Genomic DNA, 15,808 nt, shown 5'->3' on the forward strand with positions numbered 1-15,808 from the left:
TCACATCAGGCCGCTGCTTCACTTTCTGTGTTCTCTTGGTTGGGCTTCCTGGTGAACTACAAGAAACAGTCTCTCAGCCCTTCACAGATGATAAGAGTTCATAACAGGATAGATTCCACCACTGCAAGGGCTTAGTTATCTCAAGACAGATCCCTCACTCTCTGGTCATTACTGAATGCAGTGATTTCATACCCAATGATGAGCCCAGAATCTTTGCCAGATGCCTTCTACAGTAAAATCAGGGCCATCTTTACGCCTTCCTCATGATTCCCAGTATGATTGCCAAAGACAGAGGAGATCAGGGGGACTCAGTCTCACAGCTTCCTACTGGCCAAAAGAGTTCTGGATGGTGGACTTGCTGCAGATGTCCATGCAACCATTGATCAACTTCCCAGAGCTGTTGAATGATCATGGTCAAGTATTCCATCCAAACCCAAGGTTGCTGCAGTTGATGGCCTGGATGTTGGCTTGCTGTGTGCCATGAAAAGGTTCTGTAAACTGTCCATGAGGAAAACTTGCTCTTCCTAAATTGCACAGGTTCTTGATCTGGGTAGCCCAACACGGTCTAGACCCAGTGAAGACCCTGATACCAAAGATTCTGGACTGCGTGCTACACTTAATGCATTCTGGGCTCTCATTCAGTTTGATTAAGATCCATCTGCATATTGGATATTATCCACCAATACTCACTTTTGATCTTCTGTTATCCAATGGTATCCAAATTTCCTCAGAGTCTTATGTATATTTACCCACTGTTTAGAGACCCTGAGTCAGCAGAGGACCCCTCAGTGTCATCTTTCACAGACTTATGGGTCCTGATTGGGTTCTCCATCTACCATCTTACTCTCAAAATGGTATTTTTGGTCACCCTCACTTCAACCAGAAGAGTCAGCAAGGTCCAGGTAATCATGGCAGACCCTCTGTATACCTTGTTTCATAGAGATTAAGTGGTACTGCAATCTCATGGAAAATTCCTTCCCAAGGTGGTTTTGCAATTCCATTTGAATCAATCCACTTACCTGAGTTTTTCCCAAAGCCATATTCTATGCAAGGGAAGAAGAAGCTGTACACTTTGGACATATTCAGAGCTCTTCAATACCATATTGAGAGGACCAAATCTTTCAGATAGTCCTTACATCTATTTGTAACTGGTCTCTACAAACATCAAGCCATTTAATCCTAAATACTTTCAAAATGGATGACACTGTGCTGCCACTGGCTGATGTTCTTTCCCACCAGAGCTCCAGTAGCATCCTCAGCGTGGTGCCAAATGTCAGTGTCCAAAATCTGCAAGTTTGCTATGGGGAGCAGCCTCTTGATGTTTGTCAAGCATTGTGTACTGGGCTTGGCTGCTAGATCAGATGCAAAGTTTGGGAGAGTTGTACTGCATACTCTGTTGAACTGATGCTGGTGATACACCTCATGACCACCATCCTGAAGAGGATACTACCTGCCAGTCTTCTGCACTGGGATCCATACTGACACATACTTGCAGAAGAAACAACAATTGCTTACCCTACAGTAATTATGGTTCTTTGTGATGTAGTCAGTGTGGATCCACAACTCATCCTCCATCCATTCTTTCAAAATCCTCAGCTAACACAGGCTTTAAATTGTGAGGGAACTGTGGGCGGGTCAGGGTCACTGCCTTTTATATGAATATGAGGACACATACAGAGCCCTGATGCATGCTGTGTTCAAAAAAGATTTTGAGGTTGAACACATGAGGCGCATATGCACCTAGAATACGATCCACACTGACTACAACATCTCAAAGAACCACGGTTCCTGCAGTGTAATTAACTACTCTTTTTTCCTCCCACTTGCTTCCATTTTCAGTAAATTGCTGACATTTCTGAAAAATATTGCATATGTCAGTGTGTATTACCTGGTTTATGTTTGTTTGTTCATGAGAGAAAATCAGTAAGTCAGAATTTAACACATACTCTTGTGCTGTTTTATTTTTATTTTAATTAAATCATCACTGGAACTAACTGCGGTTATAACTACAGTGTATGTTATATATTTGGTATGTTTTTATGAACCTTGAATAACCGTGCTGAATCTTTATCTCTAGATCTGCAACTTGTCCTGATATGTTGTTAAATCTTTGGATGATGCTTTCATATTGCTGATGATTATCGTGTTTTGTATGTACCATTTATAAAAAAAATGAAAAATTACTAACATTCCAAAATATTAAATACAATATTCTCATTGTATTCCTAAAATGGTAAAGTTCATATATCTAAGGCACTAAGTGGAATTTTGTATATTTTTTAAAGAAAAGTTTTATTTCAGCTTTTGAAAAAAAAATCCAACAAATTCTAGACATTTGTAATTCTGCCTCAATATAACAGTACAAAAAGAATAAAGAGATTTGGAAAGAAATCTCTTCGTTTAGATGTAGAGCAAATTTTCATGGTCTGTTGCTTCTTTCACTTGAATAGATTCTGCTTTTCACTTGTGATAACAGTTTTAGAGCAATCAAAAGACAAATCTAATTTCCAACCATTAGAAATGATTGTTAATACATGAGAAACTATTATAACTTTATGTATGGCATTTTTTGGGGGTGGAATGCTTGGATTTTGCCTATTGGTGTGCTGTGAATGGGGGAAAAAAAGGTGCATTCTCTATTTTCCCATTTATCTTTTTCTAGGGAAGTGAATCATTTTTATAATGACTAGATTCTTTTACAAGCGTATAGCAAGAGTACTGACAGGCAATAAAAGGATGTTCCTTTGGGAGCTGAACTATGAAGAATCTATATGACCACAGGTATCCACTGGATGTCTACATTAGTTCACATTTGAATTGTGGCAACTTCGTAACTTTCCAAGGAAACTGTTGAGTTCAAAAGGGCTCATCCATTTCTAGCTGTGATCATTCTGAGAACTTAGCAGTTAGTGACAATGCTTAAGAAACTGTTTTTAAGGGGCAATTTTTTGCTCATGTTAAGTAACAGTTAGGGGTATAGTAGCATCTTATAAATGTTTAACCAGGTCTGCAGCAGGCCAACAGATTTTGAAGATACATAAGCTTGGTACAGAAATAGAAGTGGTGATCCATAGCCACCCAAACGCTTTCAGAGAATGGATCTGCTCAATGAATGTAATCCATAAAACCACTATACTTTCCTCCTTCAGATCTCTTCACATCACCAACCTCTGCCACAAAGCTTATAAGAAATCATTCAATTAATGATGGCTATGTTGGAAAGCATATGGGGATAGTTGACATTTCCTTTATCTATTTCCAATAAAGAACATTTGCAATGTATATATGTATGTAAAAATGGATGTATGTGGTAATCACATTTGTACATCATTCATCTTAGATTGTAAGTTCTTCGGGGTAGTGACAACATTTGTGTGTGTGTTTGTGTGGCACCTGGCATAAAGGGAGCCCCAAGTCTGATTAGGGCCACTGGGTATTATAATAGACATATTTAATAGAGGTTGGGGACAGTGACCTCATGCAGATGTGCAGTCCTCTGAAGAACCTGGGCCTATCTTCTTGTGTGTGGCTGTCATGGAATTTCTAAAGCTGAAGTCCTGTTACTGTGTTAAAATAAAAATAACTTACCCTGGGTGTGTGCTGGAGGCCCTGGGAAGTCTTGGTCTTTTTCTCACTATTCATTATTGTGGTGAACGACCCTCAGTTTGATGGTCCCCTTGTCACTTCTTAAACAACAACTGAAATTCAGATTTGTGCTCTGCAAACTGCACAGATCATTCAGTTTGTCTAGCTTTCATGGTATCATCCAGCCTGGAAAGAACTCCTGATCAGATGTCAGGAGTCACACTCTCTCCTGATGTCATCTGGTGTATCTTTCAGGCCATAAATGTTTGTTGGGGTTTTGGGGAGGCTGCTATCACGTGGTTGGATTCTGATCTCACTACTGTTGTGCACAGTGTTACTCCATTGATTTCCCCCCCACCCCAGTTTTACTCTTGATTTACACCACAATAAGTGAGGGGAGAATCAGGCCCAGAAATTTGGTGTCTGTGATGGGTTAGCCTTCATATTCTGCATAGAGCAGTAAACATACAGAGGGGCAAAACCAAACTGCAAAGTGAGCTGGGGAGATAGAACAGATGGGATTACAGTCAACAAGGGGAGACTCAGTACTAGTAAATGTAAAAAACATGCAGGGGGAAGAAATCAAGATCCCTGATACAATCTATCTAAGCAACTGCACCTTTCATGTTAAAGTGTATTTAATCTTATCCGATTAATACTGTCTGAATGTTAGTTGTACATGTTTGTGAGACCAAGCACTGTACTTATCAAAGGGAAAGCATGGAGTTGGGAGGCTGGGTGGGGAGTTGCTCCATGAGAGCATTTCTATTTCACTATACTAAACTTGAAAAAACGAGAACCACGGAGTTGGAGAACCATTAAGAAGCACAAACATTATTCATTTGTTTTCAGAGTTAGAGCATAAAACAGTAAGATATCAAGAGCAAACATATTACGAGCAACTGAAAAAACCTATGTTACTGGTACTGGAAGCATCTCATCTTTCGTTTCATGACCAAACTAACAATACCAGTAACTCTGTATGTGTCACATTTTCCCCTGCTTCCTCCCAAGTGGCTAACCTACAGCAGGAGGGCATGGGGGTCATGGCACTAGTGGGAGATGATAAACCTGGGAATTAGGAGGATAGGCAACCGTAATTTCATCACAAGGAGAAATGTGCCTGCTCTTGGTGGAATCACTGCACTTTCTCCCCTTTCTCCTCCCAAAAATGTCCTGATCCTGCATTTCAAAGGGAATATTGGTGGGACAAGGATTGCAGGCTCACACTCTTTTTGTGTTTGTGTGTGGGAGAGGGGAAGACAGATCCCTTTTGATCGTGTAACTCTTGTCTCCCTCCCAGTTCATGCTATCAACTTCTGTACCCTACCCATCCCATTGAGGCCTATCCTCCCAACATGACCTGCCTTTCCTTTCATGGATACAGTTCTTATTAAATACTGTCAAAAACAAGTTAATTCTTCACCCCCCAGGATCTTTAACTTGTCTTCTGCCTCACAAAGGGATAAAATAGTATCTTTTGTTAGAGTAGAAATGTGTTATTTTGCCTTTGGAATGATGTGCAACATCAATTCTTATCTATTGATATAAATATTTTATAATTTAAAAGGAACTGAACATATATATTGGGTAGAAGAGAGAACTAAATGTCAAAGACAACTTTTGATCAATTAAAATTACTAAGAATGCATTTATAAAGGAACCAATATCATTAATTAGGCTGTAGCTGCTTATCTTTTTTATTATACATACATTGCTGTGGGTATAGTGCTTTAAAGCATCTGCTCAATAGTCCGTTATGATAGTACAAGAATGCTTTTTCGTGAGAGTAATAAAGTAACAGATGCTTCCTGATGACAACTTCCCAATTTGTTTAGGAAACAGTCAGTCAGTCCTGGATTCAGTTTTCCTTTGCAGTGCAGCAGCCATGCAAGCAAATTCTTATGGAGAAAAAAGAACTGAGAAATCAAGTGGCTGTGTAATTTTTCTAGGAATTACAATTTAGCCAGAAATCCCTATTTAATAACACTTTAATAAAATTCTCATTCTATCCACTGTGCAGATAAATCTTTTTGCCATAGTGAGTATCTAAACAAAATCCATCAATTCAACAACAGAGCTAACTCACCCTCTTTATATTTATATTTCCAGGAATATTTTTGGAGCAATGGTACTGTACACGTTATGACCTATCAGTGCTCAAGAGTAAATTATTTATGTTGCGTCGTAGCGGTCATAATACTGTAGTACATAAAGTACTGTTAACAGCTCAAAGGGTGCAGGACAGCAGTATATATAGCGAGGAAAGGAACAAATTAAAAATTAAAAAAACAACCTATAAATAAGCTATCACATGGCTTATGTGAAAATAACTGGATTTTATTTTTATGTATTAGTTATACCTTCTATTATTTATGGCTCTGTTAGCGATTATGCAAAAAGCTATGGCCATTTGTTTAAAAACCCCTCAGACTTACCTTCTGTTGGGAGACAGGAATTTTCTCTTAGTCTTTGTGAGTTTTATTCAGTCACAAAAAGGGTCTTAAATGCTCCAAAGATCATCTTAAAGAGACCCAGTTCATTTTATTCTAGAACATGACTTTAACAAAAGCTCAACTCACCAGCTAAAGAGACACTCTCAGTGGTTGTAGGCGCCAAAATTTACTTTACCATGTTAAATTCTATGCATCATCCTTACAGAGACTATAAAGTACAGGATTACATGTTGGTACTGTATCTTTTTATGTAACAAGTCCTGCCACTGCTGTTTACCAAAATTAAAAGGGATTAGAAATAGCTCTAAGAAGGAGTCAAGTGTCCGTGCATCTATACAGACTACAACAGTGCTTCCACTTGTCACAATATATACAGCATGCAAAGAGATCTGAATGATCAAAAATCATATTTTGAATAACAGAAGCTTCGTATACTAGACCAAATTCCAGCTTGTTACATGAGAGAGGAGGGAGAATTTTTGTCTTCCAAAGCTTCCTTAAGCTTTGCATTCTTTTGAATTCCCTGTTTCAGACACAGCCTAAACTATCATTTAAAAGCAAAAAACAGGTTAATACAAAATGAAAATGGTGAATCTCCAGCTCCCTAAAACATGAATGGAAATGGTCAACCTCCAGCTCCCTAAAACACCAGGCTTTTCAGGAGAAGACTGCTTGCACAATGTGCTCTTCCCTATTCTTAACCCTCTCCAGAGGTGTACCGACTCTTCTGGGGATGCCACTGATGGATGAAATAGCTCTTGTCTCTTGAGAAGTAGGATCTTTAGAGAGGCATATTGTAATCTAATTTCCCTCCAGTAACACCAGAAGTCCTCAAGGGAGATTTTTTATAGTCCATCTCCTCCCTCTTGAGGAACAGGGTCATCAGAGCTTCTGACTCCTTCACTGTTCTATTCCCTAATCCAGTTCATCTCCAGAAAATTAAGGTTTTTCTGCAGAGGTTGCTCAAACCCTGAACTCCCTGTAATCCCAAAAAGCAGAATTTTTTAGCAACAGACTGCTCATATCTTAACCCACCACTTCCAAGATAGCAGGACGTTCATGAGGCCTGTTCTGCTGAATTCACATTGAGGAAGGTAGCTCTTTGGTAAAGATGTTACTTATTTCTCCATTTGCTTTTGGGTGAAAGAGAGGGTGACTTTTTTTTATTCTAGTTTAAAAATAATTCCAAATTAGAAATCAGTATAATGTTAATGACTAAAATGTTGTTAGTTGTTTTTCCATATACACACGCATGAGAGTGTACATGCATGTACTGGACTGTTTTGGTGGAAGAATAATATTTAAAAACTTGTATCAGCACTGGAACTATCATTGGTACAGTACTGCACAGACAACAAAAGAAAGTGACTTAGCAAGTACTTCACTATATGTCAAATTATCCAGTCCTGTTTCAGAGCAAGATCGTCTAATGGCCAAAATAGTACATAAACCCATAATATAAAAACCTACTCAATATTAATATCTTCACAAAGAATCATTTTAAGTTTTTCTTCAAGAAGAGATTGTCTTAAGTCATATAGTTTGGGTCTGGGTTCAGATTTGAATCCAAAGGTCCTCAAAATTTGAGGGGATTTGGGCTGATCCCTAGTTGCTGTTTTTAATTTCTGACACTACCCTCCCTTCTCTTCTTCACTTTTCCCATTTATGCTCTTCACCAAAGCACTGTCCCAGAAGATATATCCAGTTTAAAGAATTATCAGTTTACTAGACAAAAGATCTTTTACATAGTATTGACTCCCAATATCATATCTGATCAGTGGGATTGCTATTGTATGTGAACTGGGTAAAGCATACAGATCTGTATCTGGTTGGTGAAGTCAAAAACAGTAATCAATGTTGTCCCTTCTGGCATATGGTCTTTAATATCTCATTGCCTAAGATTTTAAAAGCTGGGTCCACAGAGAGAGTTCCCTTTAATGTTCAGTCTCAGTGCTTTAGGTATCTGTTTTTTAGTAAACTAAGATCAAGCTTTCTGCAATTGGCCATTATAATTCAGTTGTTCTTTGAGCTGGTGTGATTGTCTAAATACCTTAATTTAATGTTTAAAATTGTGTTATCATTATTTCCAAATACAGTGGTATGTGGCTATCCAGAATCTGGGACCTCTAGTCACAGGTTTGTACACTTGTTTATCAGCAACACCTGATGGTCTAAAATACTATTTGGATGCAATCAACTTACATAGGCTTTCCAAAAAGTCATAGTATGTTCTCTATGGTTACCCTTATAGTTTGTCAGTTCTTGCATCTCCCTCATGGATTGAGTCATGGCAGAGGAAGCATTAAGGTGAGTTAAGGATCTAAGAAAAAATACAAAATAGCGTTAACTGTCTTACATGTTGTAACAACTTGAGGGTTACAGAATGCTGTTTCTTCATTGTTCCCTTTCAGTCTTTGGCATTATGCTTGGGCAAAGAACTAAATATTCACAGTTAGTTGGTACTAGTGCACCCACAAAGCCCATATTTGTGCATCTATACCTACCCTTTGGGGCATACAGTTGGTTTGTGTATGCAAATTCAGGGTTTTGAAGGCTCAACAAGTGCAAGTGCATGTGCATTCTTGGAAAATTTGTTCCAGTATATCTAATTAGCTTATTTAGTAGGGTTAAAAAGTTAATGGCCTAAATTTCAGAGTGATAAGCTTTCGCAATTGGTTGTAAAGTCAATAAGAACTATGGGTGCTCAGCACCTTTTGAAAATTATGTCTTATGTTCATACGTTGGTAAAAGAAGATACAAAAAGTAAGCTGGTAATTGGGAGCTCCTGGGAATGTATCGGAATGTTTCTGCTTATAAACAAATAGAAGAGGTGGAGCCCAATCTATAGTTGAAGTTGAATTTAGCACCATATAGTAAGAGGAGGGGAAGAAAATTGTCTCAACTTCAGAAGTGTTATTAACCAACACAACCTCTTGCAAAATAGCTCTTATTAAAAATGTAACTTAGAATTTATAGCATACAATGAATTATCCTTTGGAAAAGAAGAACATAAGAACAGCCATACTGGATCAGACCAAAGGTCCTTCTAGCCCAGTATCCTGTTTTCCGACAGGTTTCAGAGTGGTAGCCATGTTAGTCTGTATCAGCAAAAACAATAAGGAGTTCTTGTGGCACCTTATAGACTAACAAATTTATTTGGGCATAAGCTTTCGTGGGCTAGAACCCACTTCATGCATGGAGTGGAAAATACAGGAGCCGGTATAAATACATGAAAAGATGTGAATTGCCTTACCAAGTGTGAGGTTAGTCTAACGAGACAATTCAATTGACAGCAGCATACCAAGGGAGGAAAAATAACTTTTGAAGTGGTAATGAGAGTGGCCCATTTCAGACAGTTGACAAGAGTAACAATAGGGGGGAATTAGTACTGGGGAAATTAGATTTAGGTTTTATAATGACCCAACCACTCCCAGTCTTTATTCAGGCCTAATCTGATGGTGTCCAGTTTGCAAATTAATTCCAGTTTTGCAGTTTCACATTGGAGTCTGTTTTTGAAGTTTTTTTGTTGAAGAATTGCCACTTTTATTTATTGAGTGACCAGGGAGAGATTGAAGTGTTCTCCTACTGGTTTTTGAATGTTATGATTCCTGATGTCAGATTTGTGTCCATTTATTCTTTTGCGTAGAGACTCTCCGGTTTGGCCAATGTACATGGCAGAGAGGCATTGCTGGCACATGATGGCATATATCACATTGGTTAGATAGGTAGTGGTTAGGTCCTATGATGGTGTCCCTTGAATAGATATGTGGACAGAGTTGGCACCGGGGTTTGTTGCAGGGTTTGGTTCCTGGGTTGGTGTTTTTGTTGTGTGTTGTGTAGTTTCTGGTGAGTATTTGCTTCAGGTTGGGGGGCTGTCTGTAAGCGAGGACTGGCCTGTCCCCCAAGGTCTGTGAGAGTGAGGGATCATCCTTCAGGGTAGGTTGTAGATCCTTGATGATGCACTGGAGAGGTTTTAGTTGGGGGCTGTAGGTGACGGCTAGTGGCATTCTGTTACTTTCTTTGTTGAGCCTGTCTTGTTGTAGGTGACTTCTGGGTACCCTTCTGGCTCTGTCAATCTGTTTTTTCACTTCAGCAGGTGGGTATTGTTGTTGTAAGAACGCTTGATAGAGATCCTGTAGGTGTTTGTCTCTGTCTGAGGGATCGGAGCAAATGCGGTTGTAGCTTAGAGCTTGGCTGTAGACAATGGATCGTTACCACTTCAAAAGTTATTTTTCCTCCCTTGGTATCTTGTTGTCAATTGAATTGTCTTGTTAAACTAACCTCACACTTGGTAAGGCAATTCACATCTTTTCATGTATTTATACCTGCTCCTGTATTTTCCACTCCATGCGTCTGATGAAGTGGGTTCTAGCCCACGAAAGCTTATGCCCAAATAAATTTGTTAGTCTCTAAGGTGCCACAAGGACTCCTCATTGTTTTTGTTTTCCGACAGTTGCCAATGTCAGGTGCCCCAGAGGGAACGAACAAAACAGGTAATCATCAAGTGTTCCATCCCCGTCACCCATTCCCAGCTTCTGGCAAACAAACAGAGGCTAGGGCAGGGATCTCAAACTCAAATCACCACAAGGGCCACATGAGGACTAGTACATTAGCCCAAGGGCCGCATCACTTGAACCTTTTCATACAATGATGCAAAAGTATAGTCAAAAATGAAAAAAATGAAGAGTAATAGTATGCTATTAAAAGTCAATGTATTAACTTTTTAAAAAGTGTCATGTGAAGAGGGGTTTAATAAAATATAAACACCTGTAACTATTCCTTGTGGTCAGAGGGGAGCTTGGCTCCTATGGCGAGCCGCAGGAAATAACTCGGCCCGCAGGCCGCGTGTTTGAGACCCCTGGACTAGGGACACCATCCCTGTCCGTCCTCGCTAATAGCCATTGATGGACCTACCCTCCATGAATTTATCTATGAATTTTTGAACCCTGTTATAGTCTTGGCCTTCACAACATCCCTCTCATGTCTGCTCCTTATATTTATTAAATTAACTATTATAATGGTAATCCTTATTTTCTCCTCATGGGTAAGCCTACAATTTACTGAAGTACTGTGTTAATGTTTGTTGTTTTAGGATGCCCTGGATGATTCTCAAGTAGCTGGAATCTGTGCAACATCAGAAGTGATTCGTTATGAGTATCATGTCTTGTATTCCAGCAGCTACCAAGTACCAGTGCTTTACTTTAGGGCATGCTTTTTAGGTAAGACTTGTTATATATTAAACACATAGTAAAAGAAAAAAAATGCAGGGATGAAGTGGAATCTTTGAAACAGATTTTGTACTCTTTGTCAGTATAATAATCATGTTTAACATAAAAAATATGATGTGGGGTGTTCACTAGTAAATTTTCTGATATTCCAGACACTGTCAGCCCTAGGACCTTGGAGTAGATGATATCATCTCAGCCTGGAGGAGTCTGATCTTTAGACTCCTGGCATCATGCCCATGGTTGACGAAACCTGCTGGCCATTTTTCTTTTTTGATTTCTTTAAATGAATACAAAGAACTTAAAGCTACAGCATCAAATTCAGCCATGGAATAAGTAGGCTCTACTGCAGTGACTTCAGCTTAGTTACGCCTGCTTATTTCAGAGGTGAATTTGATCCACAATGATTAGGTCAAAATTTACATTTAAAACAGTCAGTATGTTGTCTTTCTTTCTAATGTAAACAGTTTTTAAAAGATATCAAATCTTTTCAACATAAAACCAACATAAAATCAGTTTGCACTGGAAGTAACAGTTTTAAAACATTGCGTAAAATGACTGAAATCAATAAAATAGTTTATTTTCTCCCTAATCTATACATCTTGTCACCCATTGCCCAGTGACTACTGCCACTGTGATTTCAGTCTCTCTCCTGTCAGGAAAGTAGAACACACTGTCTCCCTTCAAAGCCACTGTTAGTCATGCTTATTTAATCAAGAAGCATAGAGTGATCATACTGCAGCACTGTCTGTGCTCCTCTCTTCCCAAAGACAATGCACTTGGGGCTGAGGAGGTGGAATCTTGAGGTCATTTCTAAACTTGGTCTCCTGCATGGCAGCATGAGCAGATTTTGTGTTTTGGATGATCTCCTAATTTTATCCTGATGAAGACATCTGAATGTTGCCTGTGATATTTTTCTTTTTAGTTAAATAGTCGCTTAAGCTGCTTTGACTCTGTTTGATAGATTTAATCACTCATGGCCTTATATTGTTTAATTGCTTCTAATTTTGCAATGTTAGCATTTTAACAAGCACTTTAGATTTAAAATTGAAAACAAATTCTCAGACTCACTGGTGAAAAGATTTTAGTCCGAGGTGCAATTTCTAAGAACTGATAATTTGGGGTAAATGTTCAAATTGGGGAATTGGGGATACAGCTCAGTCTCCATAACCACCAACAGATCACAAATTCTCACACGCTTCATGTTGCAAATTTATTCCTAGGACTGTTACAAGCATTTACAAATGTGCAATAGTCTGTCATTAAACTTGTTTTGCAGGCAGAAGGATAAAGAAACTCTTGCTAGTCAGTAACTTTTGCTGTCTCGAAATAACATAGTAAGAGGCTGATTAATTTATTTGTGGTGCTGAAAAATGTCATCTTGTTGGTTTTAGTTGAATTAACAGTATACCTTCTCTGTGCAAGAGAATGGTGATGCTGCAGGTAGAGGAAACAGTATTTCTATAGTACTGTACTTTCATATAATTAGTATTCACTATAAGCAGTTAATCACCAGAGAAGAGCTCCCAGAGACAAAACAAGTTGTTTAGCTTGTCAGCATCAGGGAATCGGAGGTGTTGAAACATGACTCCTTATAGCTGGAAGTGGATGTTACAGAAGCTGGTGGATGAGCTAATGCACAATCCTAGTATTATGTACCAACAGCTCCCCTTGCAGTACAGAACTGTAATTGTTCCTACAAGTATAATTAGGTTTTTAACACACTTCTTGGGAATCTTTCACAGTGGAAACTTATGGGTTTTTTTGAGAATTTCTGGAGTCATCTGGAGTCTCTTTAGATCCTTATTAACGTTTTTCTTTTGGTGTCTGGCTTGAAGAGAGGAGGATACAAATACTGGCATCCAACTCTTTTTTTCCAGAAGCGTATTCAATTAGTACTACATCTCTTATTTTCATTCTGTATAGCATAGTTTTTTTGATATTGGAAATCCTTCCTTTGATACAGATTATCTACTTACTGCCTGGTTAGTGCTATCCAAAACCCCCAATGTGATGTTTTTCAGAATATACAGATCACTATTTATGACAGATATCTGAGCAAGCTTTCTGCTTTGCCTTGTCTGGTCCCCACCTGAAAACAAGCCCAGACAATGTACTGAGATTTTTGCCTTTTCATTATGATGCTACTATTCTTCCCTTGATAACCCTTTGGCCCTTTTTCTTCTGAGAGCCACTATTGTTCAGCTCTTCTGTTTGCTGAGTGGGTGGGAGAACACCCCACACTCAGACCTACATCAGCGTCACTCTGTAAATTGACAGGTTTCAGAGTAACAGCCGTGTTAGTCTGTATTTGCAAAAAGAAAAGGAGTACTTGTGGCACCTTAGAGACTAACCAATTTATTTGAGCATGAGCTTTCGTGAGCTACAGCTCACTTCATCGGATGCATACCGTGGAAACTGCAGCAGACTTTATATACACACAGAGAGTGTTTCATATTCTCTGTGTGTATATAAAGTCTGCTGCAGTTTCCACGGTATGCATCCGATGAAGTGAGCTGTAGCTCACGAAAGCTCATGCTCAAATAAATTGGTTAGTCTCTAAGGTGCCACAAGTACTCCTTCACTCTGTAAATTGTTATTATTGCGTCTAGATTAGGTGGTGGGAGCAGTTCTTTCCCACTCTCTCTCTCCCCTGTGTGGTCCAAAGTTCTCCATACCCAGGGCTACAGGGACCCTAAATCTGGAAACAGGATCATGTTATTAGGCCAGTTCACTTTTTTTTAATTTAATTTTTAACTTGCAAAAATTTAAATGTAAATTTTTTCTTAACAAACCTAAAATCTTGGAGTTTGAAATATTTTGGAACTTCCCTTGTGTTAGAATCATTGTTAGAAAATTATTTTCTCTCCTCTGGGGTTCCCCGGGAGACTTCATTTCTCCCCTTTTTGGTATAGTACATCCCAAATATCCTGCATTGCTAGGATTCTCTGGAGTAGGTGGGCTGTGCATGGTTTCCATTGAAGCCTGCCTGTATCTCCCTTTACATTAATGAGGGTGGGTTGCAAGAGATAAATGTGAGCTGAATCCCTTCTAGGGGCTTTGATCATCATGCTCCCACAGCAAAAGGCTAAGCTAAAATCCCAAACTCGGATTCCACACTGCAATGTGTAAAGCGGCCATTAGACCTGTAGGCCAGCCTAGGAAATAATAATTCCTCTGTTCAACCAGACTAAAGAGCTTTGTATATTTTACAATATTCATGAGCACTTCCTTACATTGTCTGTTATAAAAATGACTGGTGCCAACACACCCAAGTCTGCACCCTTCCAGGCACACTATTTAAAAAAACTGTTCTAGAACAATTAAATCCTTCATTTCTCCTGTTGTATAAGAGTTCAGCTTGAGTGGAGTTACTCAGTCAGTCTTTGGCTGCACACTTAAGGGAAAAAAAGGCTCCCCAAGAGATTGCTCCTGGTACTTTTCCACTAAGATCCTCAGTTGTTCTTGGATGGCAACTTTGAGAGCCCCATGGTCAGTGGCAACATCTTTGTCAGGCTTTAATTCGCATGTACAAGAAGAGCGAATGAGCAGCAGACATTAATGGCTGATTCTCCCTTCAGTGTATTCCACAGGGTCATACTTGTTCTGAATCCTCTTCCAAACTTTATACCTACCTGAAACTGACTGTCTCTTGGAATTCTTCCTGAAACCTCCTCCTTACCCAGGGAAAATTAAACTACATTACCCTACATGTCAGAAGGATTTTGAACTTGAATTTTCATAGAATGAAAACATTTAGGGATGATATGTATACTTTTTGTAGACTTTGAGGGTCAATGTACAGGAAAGACCTCTATGCCTTAGTGAGGGCAAAGACTTCATCTGCGAATAATGACTAAATGTGATGCCTGATGCCCTTGTTCTAACAGATATGTTAGAAGCATCGTATAGCACAAGGAGAAAGTTCTTAGGCATCACATTTAGTCATTAGTCCCTCTGAAACAGTCCTTCACTGACTTCTGTTGCTCCTCAGGCAAAAGGTCCAGCAGTGAAAGCATCCGTTCCCAAGTATGAAACTGGTATAGAACCATTTCAGCTTCTTAACAGGAGACATCCCTGGAGTCCCAGAGGAATATACTTTCCTCCCTCCAAATTCAACCTTCTTCATGCCTTTTTCCAAAGTCCTTCATCTTTTCCCTAGCAGCTGAGACTACCAAAGATCCAAGAATAGGATAGCTGAAGAAATACAGGAATCCTTGTTGAAGTGTTTGATGTAGTCTATTAGATTTCATTGAGACAGCTGGTGTAAGCAATCAGCCTTCTTCGATGCTGGCATGAACCAGAAGTCCTGGGCTGGGTCTAGTAACCCTGCATTAATCAGAAGAGTAACTTTCCATTACCTTTAGCCTTCAAGATGCCAAGAAGTGATGTATTTTTATGGACTGTAATGGTCTCTGTCTCCAAGGAATCTTCTATACATTTCAACAGCTCCTGAAGCTGTTCATAATCTTGTGGTAATACAGATGTAGTGTGTGGACATGGTTATCACTCCTGATCTTCCGGAAAAGAATGATGCAAGTC

At 39.1% G+C, this 15,808-nt stretch overlaps 1 protein-coding gene across 4 annotated transcripts in view; it reads left to right on the forward strand.

Moving 5' to 3' along the window:
- The window catches only part of ATG10 (autophagy related 10), a 143,589-nt gene that overhangs the window by 82,073 nt on the left and 45,708 nt on the right, over nt 1-15,808 (forward strand). For 3 of the 4 annotated variants that reach the window (XM_073344398.2, XM_073344400.2, XM_073344397.2), the window contains exons 4-6: nt 8,138-8,177; nt 8,293-8,348; nt 11,134-11,260. In XM_073344398.2, the coding sequence (XP_073200499.2) occupies nt 8,138-8,177; nt 8,293-8,348; nt 11,134-11,260 (223 nt within the window). The remainder of the gene's footprint in view (nt 1-8,137; nt 8,178-8,292; nt 8,349-11,133; nt 11,261-15,808) is intronic. The other variant, XM_073344399.2, reaches the window with a different exon arrangement.

The sequence above is a fragment of the Lepidochelys kempii genome, chromosome 5, assembly GCF_965140285.1.
Source record: "Lepidochelys kempii isolate rLepKem1 chromosome 5, rLepKem1.hap1, whole genome shotgun sequence".
Classification (NCBI taxonomy): Eukaryota; Metazoa; Chordata; order Testudines; family Cheloniidae; genus Lepidochelys; species Lepidochelys kempii.